The sequence below is a fragment of the Oryza sativa genome, chromosome 4 (assembly GCF_034140825.1).
Source record: "Oryza sativa Japonica Group chromosome 4, ASM3414082v1".
Taxonomy (NCBI): Eukaryota; Viridiplantae; Streptophyta; class Magnoliopsida; order Poales; family Poaceae; genus Oryza; species Oryza sativa.
In genome coordinates this window covers 27748467-27769446 of record NC_089038.1, presented here as the reverse complement: position 1 = coordinate 27769446, position 20980 = coordinate 27748467, and the positions used below count along the sequence as shown (strand labels likewise).

At 43.8% G+C, this 20980-nt stretch overlaps 4 protein-coding genes and 1 long non-coding RNA gene across 5 annotated transcripts; all 5 read left to right on the top strand.

Annotated features, from left to right (window-relative positions):
• On the top strand, positions 1–4110 carry LOC4336558 (GATA transcription factor 26). The gene is made up of 6 exons (XM_066309514.1): positions 1–405; positions 1392–1748; positions 2405–2825; positions 2935–3007; positions 3140–3251; positions 3410–4110. Exons 1-6 carry the CDS (start codon positions 366–368, stop codon positions 3757–3759), a joined length of 1353 nt encoding a protein of 450 aa, XP_066165611.1. The 5' UTR covers positions 1–365; the 3' UTR covers positions 3760–4110.
• A 1385-nt stretch (positions 4111–5495) lies between these two features.
• LOC136356074 (pentatricopeptide repeat-containing protein At1g02150) lies at positions 5496–8279 on the top strand. The gene is made up of 2 exons (XM_066309513.1): positions 5496–5942; positions 6811–8279. Exons 1-2 carry the CDS (start codon positions 5559–5561, stop codon positions 7960–7962), a joined length of 1536 nt encoding a protein of 511 aa, XP_066165610.1. The 5' UTR covers positions 5496–5558; the 3' UTR covers positions 7963–8279.
• A 399-nt stretch (positions 8280–8678) lies between these two features.
• On the top strand, positions 8679–9224 carry LOC136356075 (uncharacterized). Its single transcript, XR_010740721.1, has 2 exons — positions 8679–8828; positions 8962–9224. It is a non-coding gene; the product is annotated as an uncharacterized lncRNA (long non-coding RNA).
• A 1074-nt stretch (positions 9225–10298) lies between these two features.
• LOC4336556 (cyclin-P4-1-like) lies at positions 10299–12765 on the top strand. Its single transcript, XM_015778923.3, has 2 exons — positions 10299–10735; positions 12096–12765. Exons 1-2 carry the CDS (start codon positions 10374–10376, stop codon positions 12370–12372), a joined length of 639 nt encoding a protein of 212 aa, XP_015634409.1. The 5' UTR covers positions 10299–10373; the 3' UTR covers positions 12373–12765.
• A 4648-nt stretch (positions 12766–17413) lies between these two features.
• On the top strand, positions 17414–20458 carry LOC4336555 (histone-lysine N-methyltransferase, H3 lysine-9 specific SUVH5). The gene has a single exon (XM_015777927.3). The coding sequence runs from the start codon at positions 17810–17812 to the stop codon at positions 20333–20335; it is 2526 nt and encodes an 841-aa protein (XP_015633413.1). The 5' UTR covers positions 17414–17809; the 3' UTR covers positions 20336–20458.
• The last annotated feature ends 522 nt before the right edge of the window (positions 20459–20980 follow it).

The window sequence follows — 20980 nt, the reverse complement described above, 5'->3', positions numbered from 1 at the left end:
CCTCCATTATTTCTCCATCCCTTTCCCCTCTCCTCCTCTCCTCTACCTTCTCTCTAAAAGACTGGATACAGAACAAAAAAAAGGGAAAAAACAGAAAGAAAGGAAAGAAAGAAGAACACCTACCAAGCAAGTCTTGGTCTTTGAGTTCATGGGCTGTGGAATTGTTCCCAGGAATCCCCTCTGGCTCTGAAAAGATTCACACCGAGCAACAGTTCTTTGATTTTTTTCCCCCTTTGTTTTGCTGAAGAATTGCTTGTACAGAACTGCTTCTTTCCTGTTTCCGCTTGGTTTTCCGGTGTTTATTTTGTTGGAATTTTCTTGGGCCCTTTCTTCTTCGCTTGTGGAGGCGAGGGGAGAAGAGAGGCATGGGAAAGCAAGGACCTTGCCGTCATTGCGGAGTCACCAGTGAGCTCTTTTTTTCTTTCTTTCATAAAGTTAGATTTTTCCTTCTGCAGTTCTTTGTTTCCTTGTTTTAGTTCTGATTCCCCCTAGCTAGTTTATTTTTTAGGTGATGTTTTCTCCCAATTATGCATCTGGGAAGAGTCTTAGATAAAATCGCAAAAATCTTCAGAATCCGTCGGGCTGGGATTCCTAATCCTTTTTCCCTGTGGTTCCCTCTGTTTGTTCTCTGATGATTATTAGCTGAAATTCATTGAACCATCAGAAGCTGTCAGGAGAACTTTGTGGATATGGTTGAGGTCTCGGTGTCCTTTGGGTGTAAAATTCTGGACACCAGGAACAGATTATTTGATTCAGATAGACACATCTAGACTTGTTTGACCATGGCAGATGTATGCTGTTAGATAATTTGACAGATAATGCAATAAGATGCAGTTAACAGTCTATTGTTCAAGATAAAAAGAACCACCTGCTTTTGCCAATCAGACATTCAGAGTTTCATAGAAGCTGCAACTGCAGAAATGCTTGCTGTTAGGACAGTACTAAAGTGAAGATCTTTGCTGTGCTGTCTAGTTTGCACAGGCTGGGTCTTCTCTTTGCTTAAATCTCAGCAGCATTATAAGTTCTGGAGTTCTTAGCTCTTCCTAGAACAGCTGCTTAATTGAAATGATCATCTGCATTTAGTATGCCTCACCTTTTAGATTAGCAAATGAACAACTACATGGTTGTGCTAAATATTAAAAATAACGTCTGAAAGATGCAATTTGAGTATGTATGTGACTAATCAGTAATCACTCACTGTCACTGACAAATTATTCTTCTAAGTTCCCTTCCCTGATGCCATCCTATCCTGTAGCTTCACAAGCATGATTCTTCTAAATTTGTGATAAGAATTCCTTATGGACACTCTACTAATAAACTCTATACTTGTATACCACACATATTACTGCAAATCAATTTTGTACTGTTACTTATGGGAAATGATGGAACAGGTACTCCTCTCTGGAGAAATGGGCCACCAGATAAGCCAGTGCTCTGCAATGCATGTGGCTCAAGATGGAGAACTAAGGGTTCGCTGACGAATTACACACCAATGCATGCTCGGGATGATATTGATGCTGAGGAACCTAGAGCTAGCAAGCTGAAACCTCCAACATTGAAGCTGAAGGAACAGAAGCAACTGAAGAAAAATCCAAGCCACATCACAATGGAGAATGGACCATTTTCTGATCAAAACTTCCGTAAGATGGGAGATCCTGACCTAAGTAATCGATCTGGTTCTGGATCAGCACTATCATACTCAGAGAGTTGTGCCCCCTATGGCACTGCTGATGCAAGTGAAATGACTGGTGAGTGATCTCCAATTCCCTGGTGTGTTTCTGTTAAAACATTTTTTGTTCTTTCCATTCTTGATGTGTACCATATAGTATATGATTTGGTTCAGTTCAAACAAATAATGTTTAAGGAATTGAACTTGAGCTTTGAGATTGATGTCAGAAGTACATTGCTTAACATTTGTCTCCAATGTAATGCTCATGCAGTGCTACCCTCTTATAATGCATATGTGATTTTTTCTTTTCGTTGGACACAATAAAGCTATCGGAACCTTTTTTTTGGCAACCCCTCTTCAGTGTTGGTTTATTCTTTAGTCCAGCATTATCAATTCATAATAACTTATGCTGATTGTTATATCATTAAGAAATTTGTCCATGCATTGTGTTCAGATAGCATCAAGCCTATAATATGGTGAAAATCATGCTTTAGTAAAGACCAGTAATCCAGTACATATGAAACATCATTAATAATATATGTGTTTCTATACTACATGTTAGTATGATGAAGCACAATAAAGGCCCTCAGAAAAGGGATATTACTCCACCAACCATAAGCATTAGTTTCCATTCTCGAGGTTCCGTATGTAACTAAAGAATTGTTTTTTAGCTGTTCTCTTACAACTTTGTTTGATATATTAATAATTTTATTATCTGATATCTTGCCAATTCAGCTTCAGCACAATCACATGCTTGGGAATCACTTGTGCCATCAAAGAGAAGGAGTTGTGTCACTCGGCCTAAGCCTTCACAAATGGAAAAACTTGCAAAGGATCTTAATTCCATAATGCATGAAGAGCAGCTACTTTACCTTTCAGGATCCTCAGAGGAGGATCTAATTTACCATAGTGCAACTCCTGTGGATTCCTTTGAGATGGGATATGGAAGTATGCTTCTCAGACCAAATTCAAAATCACTGGAGGAAGAATCAGAAGCAAGCTCTATTCCTGCTGATAATAAGTCATATATTACTAGTGAATCTTACTCAGGGTCGGTCTCATTTGTATATAGTGAAAGCAAGGCAACAAGCAACCAAAATGTTATAACTGAACAGCCAAAGAAGTTTCTGGTGCAAACATCAGATAATGCTAGAAGGTATTTTACATCCTTATTAGCACGGAAGTTTATATTGAGTATTAGTTTATATTGAGAATTGTTGTGGACCAATCTAAGGAAGTTTTTGTTTGGGATGTCTATTTTGGAGGGCTAATCTCCATACTGAAAATCAGGATACTCTGGAGAATGCAAACTCACCTTTAGTTTCCCTACATATGGAGGTATCCAGCTTATGTATCTTTTTCTTGCTCAGTTCAATTATCGTTATATGTATTTTTAGAACATGTCTAACCTGAATATATGATCTTCAAAACCTTGGTTGCACATTTTGATAGTTGTTTCCCTTTGTACAGGGAAAAGACAGTGAAGAAACAAGAGTAAAGACCAGTGCTTCAAATCGCCTTACAAAGTCCACCATGAATCCTCTGAAAAGGCCTCATGACACCCACTTCCAAAGCTCCGTAGGTCAGCAGCTTCTGACCTGCATATACTGTTACTTATATTTGGAAAAAAAACAAATCCTATATATTCATTTCCTATTTCGTCCTTAGCTTAATGTAAGTGAAATGGAGAAACCTTCTAACTTTATTATTTTTATCTATTCTTTCTTTTTGTGCATACAGAACTAAGAGGAACCATGAGGAGTCCTAAAAGAGTTTCTAAATATGGTGATGCTATGGGTCTAAAGTGCCAAGCGTCGTTTATGCCGAAACCAGGCAATGGCAAAGATTTAGCCTGCAGTGACAGAGCACTTAACTTATTCATGTTACCCCCGGATAAACTATCCATGCTGGTTCCTCCTCAGTATGCCAACACTGATTCTGATCAAGACCTGTTGCTGGATGTTCCTCTTAATGCTCGGCACCCAGAGGCCGAGCTTCTTTGCCAGCCATCTCAACTGAGCTCAGTAGCCCACAGCTCCACCTCAGAGGCTGGGAATGCCGGAGGAGAGGGGCGCCTTAAGCAGCCCTAGTTCCAGTTCCAGTTAACAAGCAACTTAGGAACAGGAAGTAGCTGTAGTTTACTTTAGTTTCCCTGGATCATGGTTCCCTTTATTTACCGGCCACTGATGGGGCGTTCTGCGGTTTGTTCATGCTCTTATCGTCGTCGCCCTGGTTTACTAGGCAATGTGCGTCTGCCAAGTTGGCAAAAATTGTGTGTTCAGCTAACACTTCTAGCTGTGCTTTTGGAGTAGACTTGTGCTTGTTTGTAGCATATGGCTTTTGGAGAAGGTATATAACTCAACATGGCTGTATGGAAAAGAGGTAATCTCCTTATGGGTAAAATGAAAAAGGAAAGAAAGATGGAAGTTATTAGGAGTTCATGTTTGTGTTGCAATCAGTGTTGGGGTTTGCTCACTTCTTTTTACAATTGAGCACCATGGTGTCTTGATGGCAGGTCATCTTGAACAAGAAATTTGAGATTGGTGATATCATTGATGAATGGTATGTACAGTTGTACATAAACTTGGTTCAAAATAGCAACATCGCGTGTGATTTCGGTGACGCTCTCGTCAACAATCTCCCAAAATTTGAAGTTACTGCTTGGCTTGTTGTGGTTCCTCGGTCATGTTTGGTTTCCTTGCTCGGTATGACTTTAGGCAAATTGGACAAGACTTTCCTTGCTTTTGAGTCTCTCCTAGCAATCTTTTCCTTGCTCATCGTAGCTAGGCAAAAAGTCTAACATCTAAGCTCACTGATGTTCGCTACTCCACCAATTTTTCATCTGCTACTCTGCCTTTCAACGCACTTTCAAATAGAGCCAAGACGATGTGGTAGGACGCAAGGACCACGAAATGACAACTACCTTTGACAAGGGTTGTTTTAGATGTGCATGAATAATTTCTTTAAAAAGAAAAGCTGAAACTATATATTTAGTAAGTACAAAATGTTCGGTAATTCGGTGATGGTTAGCAAATCCCAACAAAATGTTGCTTAGTTTGTTGGTAAGAGAGGGAGTATGACAAATTGACAATTATCTAGAAAAAGAGGAATTTTACGGTCATTGGGAGGTATTAAGAGGTACCAATATCTTTTAATGCAAATTTAGTATCTTATAGTACTATAGAGATGTACCAAATTTAGTAACCCCCGTTACCTCCTCATGACTGTAAAATCACTCTATACATAAAGGAGGGAGTATGACATAATTCTCCATTTTTGGCATATGTTCGTCTTGATGATAAAATTTTAGCATGAGTTCGTTCAAGTTTGCTCCATAGTTCATTCCGGATCCAGCATCTCATTTATGTAAATCTTTTTTTTTTCCCTTTGTGCTTGGCTCCCAAAATTTGGCAATATTTTGTTACAGTTGCTCCCTAGCCCAGTTTTGGCTCCTGCGTCCTAATCAGAAATCACTCTCATCCTATCCAAACCAATAATCAGGACGTGTAATTATAATTGACGTGTAATTATAATCTTCCTGTAACCATTTTTTTTGTTTGAGTGGAACGAGCTTTCTTTTTCAGATAGGAAACTGTAATTATAATTGACCGATAGTCTAACACTAGTAGTCTATGGAGACCAAATGGGCCGTAGTCAGCCCATATAATAATGGATCGCGGCCCACCAATACAAATCCGCGCGGGAAGATGCGGAGGCAGCGAGGGGTAGGCCCCGACTCCCGCGGATTCGCGCGCACGAATCTCAACGCACCCGCTCCACTCCCACCCCCTCCTCTTATCCCCTCCCGAGCAGAGAGCCCCTCCTCGCCGCACCTCCACCCGCGCGCTCCCCGCTGCCGCCGCCACCACCACCACCGGCGACGCCAGCCATGCTGCTCCACATCCTCGGCTCCTCCACCCTGGCCCCGGCGAGGCCCTCCCCTCTCAGGCAGAGCGGCGCTGGGACGGGGGCCGCGACGGTGAGGTGCGCGTCCTCCTCCTCGAACCCGTCGCCATCGTCGTCGTCGTCGGCGGCCGCGGCGGCGGGGAAGCAGGTGGCGAAGGTGCACAGCTACGGTGCGCTGGACTACGAGCGGAGAGCCGCGCTGCGGTGGAGCAGCCTGTACCGGCGCATCGCGGTGGGGCACGGCGGCCGGCCGGTGGGGCGCACGCTGGGGGCCTGGGATGAGGGCGAGCGCCGTCTCGACAAGTGGGAGCTCTGCCGCATCGCGAGGGAGCTGCGCAAGTTCCGCCGCTTCAACCTCGCGCTCCAGGTATGCACATCTACTACTAATTTACCCCCTTTTTTTTTCTTAACTAAGTTTTTTTTTTTTTTTGGGGGGGGGGGGGGGGTTAGTTAATAAGAGATCCGACAATGTTGGGAATTTTCATTGTACTTTAGGTCGAGTTATAGCAGGATGATGTTTGTAATATCATTCCATACACATAGCTTAGCTAAAGACGTAAAATGGGGAATTTTCTATCTGATGGGCACAACGTTGCATAGGACTATAGGAGTACATAGATAGTTGCCATTTGGTAGTTGCAGCACTGCTTAGTCTGAAGTTTAATGTAGAAGTAATGCTAGTAAATGCCGTGTGAAAAATGCAAGTTAGGAAACAAGGCTAGTAGTTAAGGTTGGGTCAAAGTTGGAATTCGTCCGTGTTTTAAGATCTTCTAGGGTAGTATTTTGAGTAGATTTACCACTGATCATCACCAATTATGAATTCAGTGATGAAAGCATATCTTGCAGATATGTAAATATAGAATTGTTGAGTTTTGTGCTTACTCTAATAATGCATCAATTCAATATAATCCCTGGATAGTAACTCTAATAATTCATCAGTTCAATACAATCCCTGGATAGTAACTCTACTAATGCATAAGTTCAATACAATCCCTGGACAGTAATAACTCCACTAATGCATCAGTTCAATATAATCCCTGGATAGTCATGAAAAGGTAGTTGGGTGCATATACTTTGTACCTCTGAGGGTAGAAAATCATGGTACTTATTGGTATTTTTCTAGAATGGAAGTCTTCTCTTCTTGTTATCTTATTGTTTTTGGTATTTTTTTATGACCAACCTTACAAATTTAATAGTCGTATTAGTCTCATCAGGTCTTTTCTTGAACATGGTAGGTGTATGATTGGATGACAGAGCGCAGAGATAGATTTTCACTCTCATCTAGTGATATGGCAATCCAGTTGGATCTGATTGCAAAAGTACGTGGTGTTTCACATGCTGAAGAATACTTCGAGGAGCTTCCTGATCCATTGAAAGACAAGCGGACATATGGTTCTCTTCTCAATGTTTATGCCCAAGCTATGATGAAAGAGAAAACAGAAAGCACATTTGAGCAGATGAGAAAAAAGGGATTTGCAACTGATACATTACCTTTTAATGTGTTGATGAATTTTTATGTGGATGCTGAAGAGGCTGAGAAAGTGTCCATACTTATTGATGAGATGATGGAAAGAAACGTTGCTTTTGATGTCTGCACTTACAACATTTGGATAAAGAGTTGTGCGGCTATGCAAGATGCTGATGCAATGGAACAAGTCTTTAACCAGATGATTCGCGATGAGACTGTTGTTGCAAACTGGACTACTTACACAACTCTTGCTAGTATGCATATTAAGTTGGGGAACTCTGAGAAGGCGGAAGAATCCCTGAAAGAAGCTGAAAAGAGAACGACAGGACGGGAGAAAAAATGTTTTCATTATCTCATGACACTCTATAGCCACCTCGGCAAGAAGGAAGAAGTCTACCGCGTTTGGAATTGGTACAAAGCAACTTTCCCCACAATTCATAACCTGGGTTACCAGGAGGTACTATCTGCCCTTGTTAGGCTAGGAGATATTGAGGGAGCTGAACTTCTTTACGAGGAATGGGCATCCAAGAGTTCCAGTTTTGATCCTAAGACTATGAACATTTTATTAGCGTGGTATGCCAGAGAAGGCTTTGTTACCAAGGCTGAGCAAACTCTGAACAGATTTGTTGAGAAAGGTGGAAATCCAAAACCAAACACCTGGGAAATCCTTGGCACAGCATACCTGAAGGACGGTCAATCATCTGAAGCACTGTCATGTTTGGAGAAAGCCACTGCAGTTGCAAGTCCAAGCAAATGGAGACCAAGACCCACCAATGTTGAGAGCCTCCTTGCGAATTTCAAGGAGAAAAACGATGCAGAAAGCGCAGACAGGTTGATGAATGTACTTAGAAGTAGACGGTGCGAGGAGAATGAAGAGTACAAGTCATTGATCAATACCTATGCCTTTCAAGACACATGATTGTGAAAGAACATCAACAATCTCATGAGCATTACATCCTGAATGAATGCATTACTTGCTTGTAGTGCTTTTTAGATGCTATAGTTGTGTCTGTTCCAGACAGGGTAGATGCATTTGGCAATTGATTCCTTAGACAAAATCGCATGGCGTACATAGATATACCTTCTTTTCAGTTCAACTTGGCTCAGTTAAGAAAGTTGTAAATTCGCCTAATGGCCGCCAAGTACAAGGCTCATTTTATTTTCTAGTACATATACAATGAGTAAATGCGTTGTTGTTATTGAGGATTTAACAGAAATTTACTTTTTCTTGCTCTAGGGCTGTATTTTTCCCCCCTATATTTAATGAAAAGGCACAAGTTCCCCCGCTATATTTAATGAAAAGGCACAATCTCGTGCCGTTTTCCCTTAAAAAAAGATTTAAGTTTAACAGACATTTCTTGTTCTTTTGATAGAAGATTTCCTTACTGAAGAAACGCGTTTGTTTTTACAAACCATAAAATTGTAGTACCACATTGTGAATATCAGAAAGTAATTCAAGGCAACACTTTATAAAGAAAAAAGAAAAAAAGAAAGTCCATTTTACATCCCTCAATTATAGACAGTCTGATTCGCATGTTGCATCTCGGCCAAAAGGCCCAACCCGGCCCAGCAAAGGGCCCAATTCTCGTATGGAAACATTGAAGGCCGGCCCACCGCTGGCGCCGAGGGCCCCGGGATGCAGCGAGCGCCCCTCGCCGATTCTTCCCCGGACGCCGGACGTCTCGTCGTCTCCTCCATCCGTCCGCCTGAGCGCCGCCGATCACCGCCGTGTCTACGTCTGAAGACGGCGATCCTGATCCTGAAGAGACGACCCTCCCACGAGAGGTTCGTCGTCGTCTCCTCACCTCGTCTCAAACTATTACTTACTCCCCTCATCTGCCACGAAGCCGCCAAGAAGTCGCCCTCCATGATCTCCCTCCCAACCACCTGCCTGATCAGTTCATCTGACTGATTGCAGATTGCTCATGACAGTGCGAATTAGGGCATGTGGGGGTCACTCACTAGAGGGACTGCACGAGGGGTGGTGGTGGTTGCAGTTGCAGTCACTTCGCTTGATTCAGATCAAGATGCAGTATTAGCACTAAACTAATGGCCAGATTCCTTCACGAGCTCACTGCTAAAGCTATAGGTGAAAAATTAACAGCGAGGTAAATATGAACGATCTAGTGCTCACTTTATTCAGGCTTTATTAATGGAATAATGGCCCATTTATTTCTTTTCTGAACGGAACTCAGTTCAGGCAGCAAATTGTGGTTCTGAGTAATCAAATTATGTCCTGGTCTTATGCACTATTATTCAGATTAGGACGTTAGAAGTTAGAATGTGATCGAGACCTTCTACTGGTTCTCTCATTAGTTGGCGAGAAAGTTAACAGGAACACGAAAAATGTTTGGTTTAATCCTAACGATTACTAAAACGAAGCAGGCTCTAGACTCCAGAGTGCATAGCAGCGCATAATTACTGATTAATTTACTTCGAGGCAGAAGATACCAAGCATCTAGCGACATGAGAATATTCTCTTCTACTACGACCATAGAGTAGAGAAAAATGCTAAGAACAAACTATTAATGATTTTTGCACATCAGGATGAGTTTATAGGTGTCGAATCTGAAAAAAAGAAGTTTATAGCTTAAGGGCGTATTGTGGTGCACACTTGTCGTTTGACCTTTTAACCAAGCATACGTGATCAGCATTTCCGTCTGAAGAACGTCGTCAATATGTGACTAGCACGTCCTTGGCTGATCAATCCTGAGTATGATTATCTTTCTTCGAGTAATTAACACGAAACGATGAAAAACTGTACTCTTTCACTGGCTGGAATCAAATATGCAGAAGTAAGAAGAACATTACTCCTTCCTCTCGCAGCCAGATCTTAGCTCGCTTGCCGTGCATTTTTCGAGCTCTTCCAACGTCACACCTCTTATCATTTTGACACTTGTGACAGAATGTGCCAAGTAGAACAGCCTAGGATGCAACTATTGACAGTAAAGAATGGATTCTGGTCTCTTTACTTCACCAAAGATACTACCTAGAGTACCTAACTGATCAACAGCCAGCCATATACTGCTACCAACCAAGTCAAAAAAATACAACGAATATTTCCAAATGCAATGTACGGAGGTGTGAGATGAATTGAACCATTGGATTGAGATCCCAATGCTGGGAAAAAATGCTCGATTTAATCACAATTCACAAAACTACTTGGATGGTAGTGCCGTTGCGAGTAGTAGAAATTTGTGCGCGCTGCAGTCGCATTCCCTCCATTTTATATGACGAACACTTCAGCCATCCACCAGGTTCAGGTCCACTCCCCTCTCCACCAGCTGCAAGAACTCGCCACGCGAGTCCAGTGATCCTCTCCGATCGATCATGGCGGAGGAGGAGGACCTGGCGGACATGCCGCGGGTGGTGGGCGTCCTCGCCGCGCTCCTGGAGCGCGTGACCGAGCGGAACGACGCGGCGGCGGCGGAGCTGGAGCTGGCGGTGGCGGGAGCTCCGGCGGCGTCGGCGTTCCGGGCGACGACGAAGCCCGACATCACGGTGCGCGCGTACATGGCGCGCATCGCGCGGTTCGCGGGGTGCAGCCCGGCGTGCTACGTGGTCGCCTACATCTACCTCGACCGCCTCCTCCGCCGCCGCCGGCGCGCGTGCGCGTTCTCCGTGGACTCGTACAGCGTGCACCGCCTCCTCATCACCGCCGTGCTCGCCGCCGTCAAGTTCATGGACGACATGTGAGTTCGCCTCGCACTCGGCCACTCGTGGTCACGCAATAATTGATGCGATAGCCGTATGATCGAATCGAGTTTCTGGGTTCTTTGCGGTGTTGCTGTTCTTGGCTACAGTAGTCCAGTCGGTGCCCGGACCAGAACATGGCAGAAACAGAATGCTCTGTTTTTCTTTATGAATTTTGATCCAACATGCTAGGTAGATCACTCTGAATTTCCCAATTCATTCAGAAATACGCCAATTGGCCTATTCTTTGAACAATTACTTTTTTTTTGTGTAGATAGCTTGGTTTTCGGCCTAATTACGTTTGTTAGGCTTAATAAGGACGATTCAGTCTAGCTGCTGATCTTCTTGGACCAAACATTATTGTGCAATTCTTATCCTGCTTCATTTGTGCCTGTTCAAATCACTGTCAACCAAGTATTTGTTGGGAGTTAAGAGTTAATACCATCATGCCAACCCCAAATTTGGACTGTTGTGTGAGCAATAGTACGCAATCTTGGTGAATTATGGATAAAGAACCTTCTGATGAGATAATATCGTCATCAAAATTTGGAATTCAGTACCACGTAGGAACCTTTTTTTTTTCAGGAATACACCAAACACCACCATGTAGGAACTAGGAAGCATCAGCACAGTGGATTCTTTAAACATCAGAAACCAATAAACCCTTCCCTAAGTCCTAACAAGCACAGCCCAATTGAAAAAAGTTAAAAAAAAAACTTCATCGAACTGTTCATGAGAAGAACACGCTGCAGTGCAGAAATTTGATATATTATCTCACGGCCTCACACTGAACGCACCAAAGTGTTATCTGTTCTGTGGGGATATGTGTGTGTGGGCAGCGAAATTATGCTTGTCCAACAAAGAAACCATGGTGGTTCCACTGTTCCTTCCATCCAAACCACACATACACTGGGGACCCAAAGACATAAAGATAGGATTTTCATTTCTTTTCTCCACCCTTTTCCCTCTCACCACCTTTTTTCTCTTTTTGGAATTTAATTCATTGCCAAGTTGTGATGTCTAGCTAGCTAGCCTAGGATGGGGCAGTGTCAACTTGCCCTCTTGCTGATGCTCATTAGCCCCAACTCCCTCCTGCCAGGAGCATCTCATCTAACCCCAAATCTTCTTGTTTCTGAAATAATTACCCAGTTGATATTAACCGTACCACTTAATTGCCCAGTTGATAATAATCTAGAAAATAACTCGATTGGTGTGCCTTTTTGGCCCATGGTATATCATCTGGTTTGAGTTTGACGTTAGCTGCACATATGTTCGGTAGCCTACTACCACTAACAGTAAAAGCTTTAGCTTGTTTCTGCAAACAAGATGTCTGATCTGAAGAAGATGCGTGCACTGCAGATGCTACAACAACGCCTACTTCGCCAAGGTCGGCGGCGTCAGCCTCCCGGAGATGAACTACCTCGAGGTCGACTTCCTCTTCGGCGTCGGCTTCGACCTGAACGTGTCGCCGGAGACGTTCGGCCACTACTGCGCCGTGCTCCAGTCCGAGATGCTCTGCCTGGAGCTGGAGCCGCCGCCTTCTCCTTCCCCTGCTCCGGCGGCAAGGCTGCATTGCTTCCTGTCCGAGGACGACACAAGCAGCAGCGGCAGCACTCAGCATCAGTTAGCTGCGTGAACAGTCGGTGATCAGATGCAGGGATTGCTTCCAAGCAAGCAGGTGAGAAGCTGCATTGCAATGTACAGGCACGATTGCTTGGAAGCATCAAGCAAAGCATTTGCTCCTAGCACATAGTACTGTCACTACTGTGATGTCTTGTTTGCTGTAATGCTACTTAGATGATTAGATCTTACTACTACGTAAGTAGTAGCTTGTTAGGTGAGGTGGTACATATGTAATCGCTGTACTCTCACAGCGCCATCGTTTTCTCCCTGCTGTACGTAGATACCGGTGTTAATTGTGCTTCCTTTTTTTTATTTCTCTTTTCTTTTCCTCTGCTGTAGCAAATTAGGTTTGGTGTGATTCATTCACCATAATGCAGAGGGGAAGAAAACGATGTGAGATGATCAATTGGGTCTTGGCAGCGGTAGCGCTTCTGATTGATCCGGGCAAACCGCAGCAGATCACGCACAGATCGCCGCGCATTGCCGTGCACGGGTGATTGTACCACTAGCATCCTAGGTGGTGCCATGCTTGCTCACCAACTGAGTACTGATCACCAATTAATCTGGGAGTAGAACCAGTATGATTACGTAACAGGAAACCTCCTGCTTAATTAGATCCCAACTATTCCGTCGGTTTGTCTCCGTCTCTCACTCTGCTGGTTTGTGAAACAGAGCTGGAGTAACACTAGCAAGTCGGTAGAGCGATGTGATTGTGTGAAACGGAGAGACCGGTAGGCGATAGAGAGGGAGAAACGACGACGGAGAGAGAGACTGGGTGATCGCAATGGATTATTTGACCGCCTGACCGGTCAAAACCACCACGAGCGTGGGGGTGTGGGCGTGTGGCTGCGTGCCTGCGTCTCGCTGTACAAAGGCCAACGCCAGCGGCCTGCGCCACCACCACTTGGCCAATGCATGCCGCAGGGCTCCGCTCCCGGTGATACAAAGGCTGTGTTGTGTTTAGTCCAGCACAAAGTTTGGATTTTAGTTTAAATTAGAGATGATGTGACTAAAAAGTTGTGTGTGTATGACAGGTTAATGTGATGGAAAAGGACTAAAATTTGGATCCAAACTTTGGATCTAAACACAGCCACAGGCCCTGTTTAATTCCAAAGTTTTTTTTTCCAAACTTCCAACTTTTCATCACATCAAACCTTTCATACACACACAACTTTTCTATCACATCGTATCAATTTCAACCAAACTTTCAAATTTCAGTGTGAACTAAACACAACCACGGTTGTATTGTTGGATTCTAGGGTTCAGAGGAGAGAGATGGCCATGATATGTAGTGGCATTGTCGGATTTAAGGCTTTCCTCACTGTATAATTCATTTAGTGAGTAGTAAGATAAGACAAATCAGAGAATCGCTCATGGATTTTTCGGCTAGCTCCATAAGGTGGTGGGCTAAACGATCTGGGTTCGAAGTCTCACCCCTTCTAATTACTTGATATTAGGTACTTCTCTAATATTCGAGTTTTAAGATAAGACAAATCAAGTTACAGTTATTTCTAGCTCTCATAATGTGTTGACAGAAAATTACGATCCATATGTAGAACAGTGGTCAGGCAAAAATTTTAACCAAAAACATCACATCAAATGTTTGGTCACATGTATGGGGCATTAAATATGAGAAAAAAAAACAATTGCACAGTTTGCATGTAAATTACGAGACGAATCTTTTGAGCCTAATTATGCTATGATTTAACAATATAATGCTACATTAAACATTTGCTAATCATAGATTAATTAGGCTTAATAAATTTGTCTCGCGGTTTACAGAAGGAATCTGTAATTTATTTTGTTATTAGTCTACGTTTAATACTTCAAATGTGTGTCCGTATACTTCAAAAACTTTACACCCAAAAGAACTAAATACACTCTCAGTTGAAAAGAGAAAAGAGTTTAATGTTTTATAATTGCTTCTTGCCAAGTGGAGTTATTACATCCTTTACTATCCGTCTCCACAATGATAAAATAGGTAGTAAAACCCCTTACTATCTGCTTTTCTCGTACTCTATAAACTTTTGGTAAGTCTCCACCGGTATTAGTACTTCTTGTCAAATATGACAAACTAGTCCGACTAGATATAATATAGTCCTACGAATTTAGATAGGGGTTTATCCATATTCTTTCATATTACTAAACCATTTAGATACGTAGTATTAGATTGCGATCAACCCAGTATTAAATTGTTATATTTTGGCTGGAGAGAGTACTAGTAGCTAATTCAAGGAGAGAGAGTGTGTGCACTTTGGACCCATATTTATGATCTATTGTGTCTGCTAGCTACTCCAGCCGTTCCATCATAATTTCACTTTTGGCTCTTCCCATTTATTTCAAAAATAAGTTCATTTTTAGTAATTGATTCATCAGATTTTGGGTGTGTTGTTCACGCCGAAATTGGAAGTTTGGTTAAAATTGAAATGATGTGACGGAAAAGTTAAAAATTTGTGTGTATAGAAAAGTTTTGATATGATGGAAAAGTTGAAAGTTTGAAGAAAAGGTTTGGAACTAAACTCGGCCTTTGTGTAAGTAAGGAATAATAGCATTAAGAGTAGATAAAATTAGGGAATAATTTCATGAGGATTTGATAAAAATAGAGGTATAAAGTCTGCATCGCCCTCAACCACCTACTAGACGAGAACCAGTGGTTCGATGCCAGAATGAGTTCACCGCCGCTGTATTTCCATGAAAGGAGAGAGATGGGGGAACAGAGAAAGAGATGAAAGAAGAAGACGGAGGCAATTTGGTCTGAAACAAATGCGTCCGGAGAATAAGTAGCACTAGTATATTTTGAAATGAGCTATGAAATTGTAATACTATTATGGTTCTAAATAATTTAATAGTTGATGGCACTTTTTAAAACTGTCTTACAATCGTACGGATCCAATTAATCTTAGTGGCTTATGGGAACTCCCTTTTTCTCACAAATAAGTTACTCCTAGCATTCCAACGCAAAAATTAAAGGAGAGAATAAAAGAACAAAATGCATTTTATTAATAGCAAATTAGTATTGATGGATAGGCGCGTTAAAGTGTTATGGCTACGGATAAGGTATATCTTCTATCCTACGGCTTATATAATATACGGATACGGCATATCTTCGTATGTGCGATAGACTTCTGCATATAATATGAAAATCGACAAGACATTATGGAAATAAACCTCATAGGCAAATAACGTGACAGAGTTCTACTTGAAGAAAGTTAGGATTATACTATATCGTGTAGGGTCCGGGATCTCCAAGTTATACTTGGAGACTAAGGAGATTCACGGTATAAGTAGACACCTCCTGAGGGGTCCAAGGCATCGAATCATAGCACTAGCCAACCCACGACCAAAGCAGCAATACAGAGAACTTGAAGTCTACTCGCTAGGAATTTCGTCGAAGCCATCTCGACAAGGATCTCGTCGGTAACTTTGGGATCAGTTGTTCTCTCTTATAATCTATGGATTTCCATATCAATCTCATATAAACTGGATTATGACTATTAACTTACGAGTGGTCCAAAACAGTATAATCCATGTCTTCTTATTTGCTTGATGTCGAATCGTGTAGATTTTCGTACCAACGTACCCCAATACCCATACTATTCGGTTTACAGGTATCTCTCATCGACAAAGAGGTATCGAAGAAATAAATATTTTCGATTTATGAATCGAGATAGATAAGAACATCCCCAGCAGCTCATCTATATTTGGTCCTGCAAATGTCCATATGGAGTATCATCCAAAAAAAGAATATCCCATTATCCTATATTTTAGGAATATCTTTCCAACTAACTTTACATTTGTATTTTAAGGGATATATTTCCAACTAACTTAATTTTAACGGTGTTATTTATCACGATAATATTTTGAAACGAGTAAATTTTAACGGATATATTTTTAATTGATAGTTTTTTAATTGATATATTTGAATTGAGGGAAACATTTTTTTATATATTCGTAGCATCATCAATAAAATAAAATGTACATAAAAACACAGCAAAAAATATTCCTATTTCCTATTTCCTTTTACTCTATTCCTATTTCCTATTTCCTCTTCTCTACTACTACTACTCTTTTCCTTTTACTCTATTCCTATTTCCTATTTCCTCTTCTCTACTACTACTACTCTTCTCTACTCGCGACGGCGGGCGAGTTGGCGAGGGACGGTGGCGGGCGTGCGGCCGAGGGTTGGCGGGCGGGCAAGGGGCGACGATCGACGTCTGGGCGAGGGCGCAAATGGACAGGGAGGAGGCAGTCAATGGTCGCGGAGGCGGGCTGGCGGGCGAGGGCCCTGGATGGGCGGGGAGGAGGCAGTCAGCGGCGGGCAGGCGCAGGGGCAGAGGAGGTAGGCGGCGGCCGCGCGCAGGGCAACAACGAAAGGCGGCGACAACACGTAGGGCGACGGTGGAAGGCGGCGACAACACGCAAGGCGACGGCGGCAGGCGGCGGCCGCACGGCTCCTTCCAGATCTGGTACTCCTCTCCCTCTCCACGCCTACACCCTCCTCTCCACACTCCACGACGAGCAGCACAGGCGGCCGACAGGCTCGTAAGCGGCGGCGACAGCTTGCGGCTTGCGGCGACTCGGCGTCAGTAGCTTGCGGCCGGCGACGACGACGATGGAGGAGAGGTCGCGATGGGAGTCCGAATGTGGGCGGGAGATGTGGGCGTTGAGATATGGCGTGAGGAGAGAGAATCGCTATATTTGGCCGAAATCTACTCGCTTTGGCGCATCGTCCATATTTGGCGGACTCAATGCCGTATCTGTTGGAGGTCCATTTTCATCTCGCATATGCCATATATCGGATGGAGGACCGGATGAAGGATCTCCTGGGGATGCTCTAAGAAGGTAGTACTCTATCTGTCTAGAAAATAAAAACAATAAGAAACATTCTAGTGTACGAATCTAGATATATCTTTGTTTAGATTTATTGTATTAGAATGTGCTACATTCAATTCTATATTCGTTGATTTATTTTAAGAAAAAGTTTAAATTTCAGAAGTTGATTTATTCCATGACCGAGGGAGTACATACGGCAAACGGCTGCTTCGAGGTCGAACAGATTATTAACAGTCGGAGAGAGTGGAATTGGCAATTCCCAAATCGAAACGCCGCTGCGCGCCGCGCCCTACCCGGCTACCCCCGCCCGCCGCTCGCGTGGCCCAGTCCGACTCCGATCCACCATCCCGGTAACCATACCGCCGCGCTGCTCGGCACCCCCAAACCGGCGCTCGTCCCCACGCGGCGGTGGCTCACCGCCGCCTCCCCCTGACTCACCTCCCTCCCCCCCCTACCCACCCTCCCTCCTCCCCGCTCCACCATTGTAGGAGAACCCCCACCCCACCCACCTCGCCCCACTCCGCCGCGCCCCCTCCCCGCTGCCTCCGTGGAGCGTCATCTCCGCGTGCAGGGTTAGAGGCTTCTGGTGGTGGTGGGGGCAGTGCGGGGGGCGTTGGATGGGGATCCCGGAGGTGGTGGTGCCGCCGAGGGCGGCCGGCCCGCGGAGGTACAAGGGGCTCGTGCCGTGGCGCTTCCAGCCGGGCTTCGTCAGGCCGCCTCCGGTCAAGCCCCCTGCCGCCGCCGCCGCCGTTGCCGGAGGAGGGGTCGCGGGCACGCCCGGCGGCAAGGGTCGCGGGTTGGGGGCGTCGGGGGAAGGCGTCGGGTCCAGTGGAGGCCGGGGAGATCCTCAATCGAGGAGATGCACCCGCAGCGCGAGCGCGAAGGGCTCTGGTGATGCGCGGAGCGTGGAGGAGGGCGGTCCCCGTGTTGCCGGAGACGACGGCGGTTCGGGCAAATCCGGCGTCGCGGCGGAGGGCTCCGGATTTGAGGGTTTGAGGAATGGCAGGGGCGGTGGCGTTGGAACGGCAGCTGCCGAAGATTGTGGTTTGGAGAAGTCCAACCCCGATGGCATCGTCGGAGATGCTGATGTGCATCTTGAGAGCGGCAGCGATGCAAGAGATGGGGAATGCGTTTCTGAGGGTTTGAAGAAGCCTTGTGTAAATAATAGCAATGGTTCTTCTGCCGCGGATTGCGCGCCGAAGGTGAAAAAGGGAAATGACAGTGGCAATGGAGGTGCCGATGAGTGTAATGCTGCAGCCAAAAGTAGCAACTTAGCATGTCCTGGCAACAATGGCGACGAAACGAATCGTAAGGGGCGGAAGGTAGTACTTCCATGGAGGTTCCAGGTTGGGTTCAAGCGGTCGTTCTCGAAAGCTTTCTGCTCCGATAGTGAATCTTCAGGGCCCTCTGGTACTCAATTCTACAGAGCCCAAGACTCTTCGACACCGTGCACTCCAGCAACAAGAAGTTCTGTCCGGTGTTATGCGAGTGCTCATTCTGGTGTTAGAGTCTCGGCCATGCGTGATTTCTCAGTGAAAGGTGAGAAGGAAACATCAACTCCATATAAGAAGAGCAAAACTGGCATGGATGGTCCTAGTCAAGGGATGCCAAAGAATGGAGTTGTCCTCGCTAGGGAAAACATTATGGGATCTCTGCAGAATTTTCGCTTAATTTACAGGGACCTTTTGGATGAAGAAGAAGAGAAGTCGACAGAAGCAGTGATTAGACCTGATCTACAAGCTTACAGAATTTTCAGGGAGCGGTTCATCACAGACTGCGATGAGAAGAAATATATTGGCAATGTGCCTGGAATCAAAGTTGGTGATATCTTCCACTTGAGGGTAGAGCTTTGTGTTGTTGGTCTTCATCGCCCACACCGGGTGGGTGTAGATCATATCAAACAGGAGGATGGGACTTGCATAGCTGTTAGCATTGTATCATATGCACAATCTTCCGATATTAAGAATAATTTGGATGTCTTGGTGTATTCTGGAGCAATGACAGCTATAGCCAATCAGAAGATAGAGGGTACCAACTTAGCACTCAAGAAGAGTATGGACACTAACACACCAGTCCGTGTTATCCATGGTTTCGTCACTCACCTCAATGGAAACTGCCAGCGAAAGAAGATCCCTACTTATATATATGGGGGTTTATATATAGTCGAGAAATACTGGAGGGAGAAAGAGGGTAATGATCGTTATGTTTATATGTTCCGACTGAGAAGAATGGCAGGTCAGAAACACATTGACATCCAAGACATTCTGAATTCAGGACAAGCTGAATCATATGGTGGTATTATCATAAAAGATATATCCCGAGGATTGGAGAAGATCCCTGTATCTGTTGTTAATTCAATATCTGATGAGTACCCAATGCCCTATCGCTACATTGCACACCTGCAGTACCCCCGTAACTACCAGCCAGCACCTCCAGCAGGCTGTGGTTGTGTTGGTGGATGCTCAGATTCTAAAAGGTGTGCATGTGCAGTGAAAAATGGTGGGGAGATTCCTTTCAATGATAAAGGCCGCATCTTAGAAGCAAAACCTCTTGTTTATGAGTGTGGACCTTCATGCAAGTGCCCTCCTACATGTCATAACAGAGTTGGTCAACATGGCCTTAGGTTTCGTTTGCAAGTCTTCAAAACCAAATTGATGGGCTGGGGAGTAAGAACTCTTGACTTCATACCATCTGGAAGCTTTGTATGTGAATACATTGGAGAAGTGTTGGAGGATGAAGAGGCACAGAAAAGGTCGACCGATGAATACTTATTCGCTATTGGTCATAATTATTATGATGAAGCCCTTTGGGAGGGCCTATCAAGATCCATACCCTCACTTCAGAAGGGTCCTGATAAAGATGAGGAAGCTGGCTTTGCTGTTGATGCTTCAAAGATGGGCAACTTTGCAAAATTCATCAACCATAGTTGCACCCCTAACCTTTATGCACAAAATGTCCTATATGATCATGACGACAAGAGTGTACCTCACATTATGTTCTTTGCCTGTGAGGACATTCCACCCCGCCAAGAACTTTCATACCACTACAACTATACAATAGATCAGGTTCATGATGCCAATGGTAACATCAAGAAGAAAAAATGTCTCTGTGGCTCTATAGAGTGTGATGGTTGGTTGTATTAGGCTTGAGAGTGTACTATTTCCAGAGGCATAATTGAACTTCTTTCATTGGGCATGAAATCTTCTTCTAGCTTATACTGTGATTACAAATGAAATCGAAATAATTATTAGGTTAATGTTTTCTTCTTTCTTTGCAGTTCCACCATTGGCAAAGTGCCAAGTCATTTTTTTTATTTGCACTAATCATTTAATAACTTACTAAATAATTTTACATTGTGCTGATCAAATGTCTTCCATAATTGTTTCCAACAATGGTTAAATGTGTTGTTCTTTTAAGGGAAAGTTTAAGCATGTTGTTTCATGTAGCTCAATATATGCCAGAATATGTTATCTTGATACGATTCCGAGTCTGACACAATTTGTTACTTTAAATTTTGCAGTTGTGGTTAGTAGATTACCTTTTTTTGGTTTAGTTTCTTGTCTCAAGTTATTTTTTATGGTTCTTGTAACATTTGTTTAGGTCCTTTTGGACTACTAAGCTATTAGGATATTGTACAAACATTTCAAAGAAATACTGAAACCAGCAAAAGTTAGAAACTTCGAGATGATTTGGAATAACAACTATTCGCTCCTATTTATCATAGTTAGTGCTTCAGTTTTGACCAGTAACGAAAAATACAGCACCATATTTTGAGGATGAGATATGGT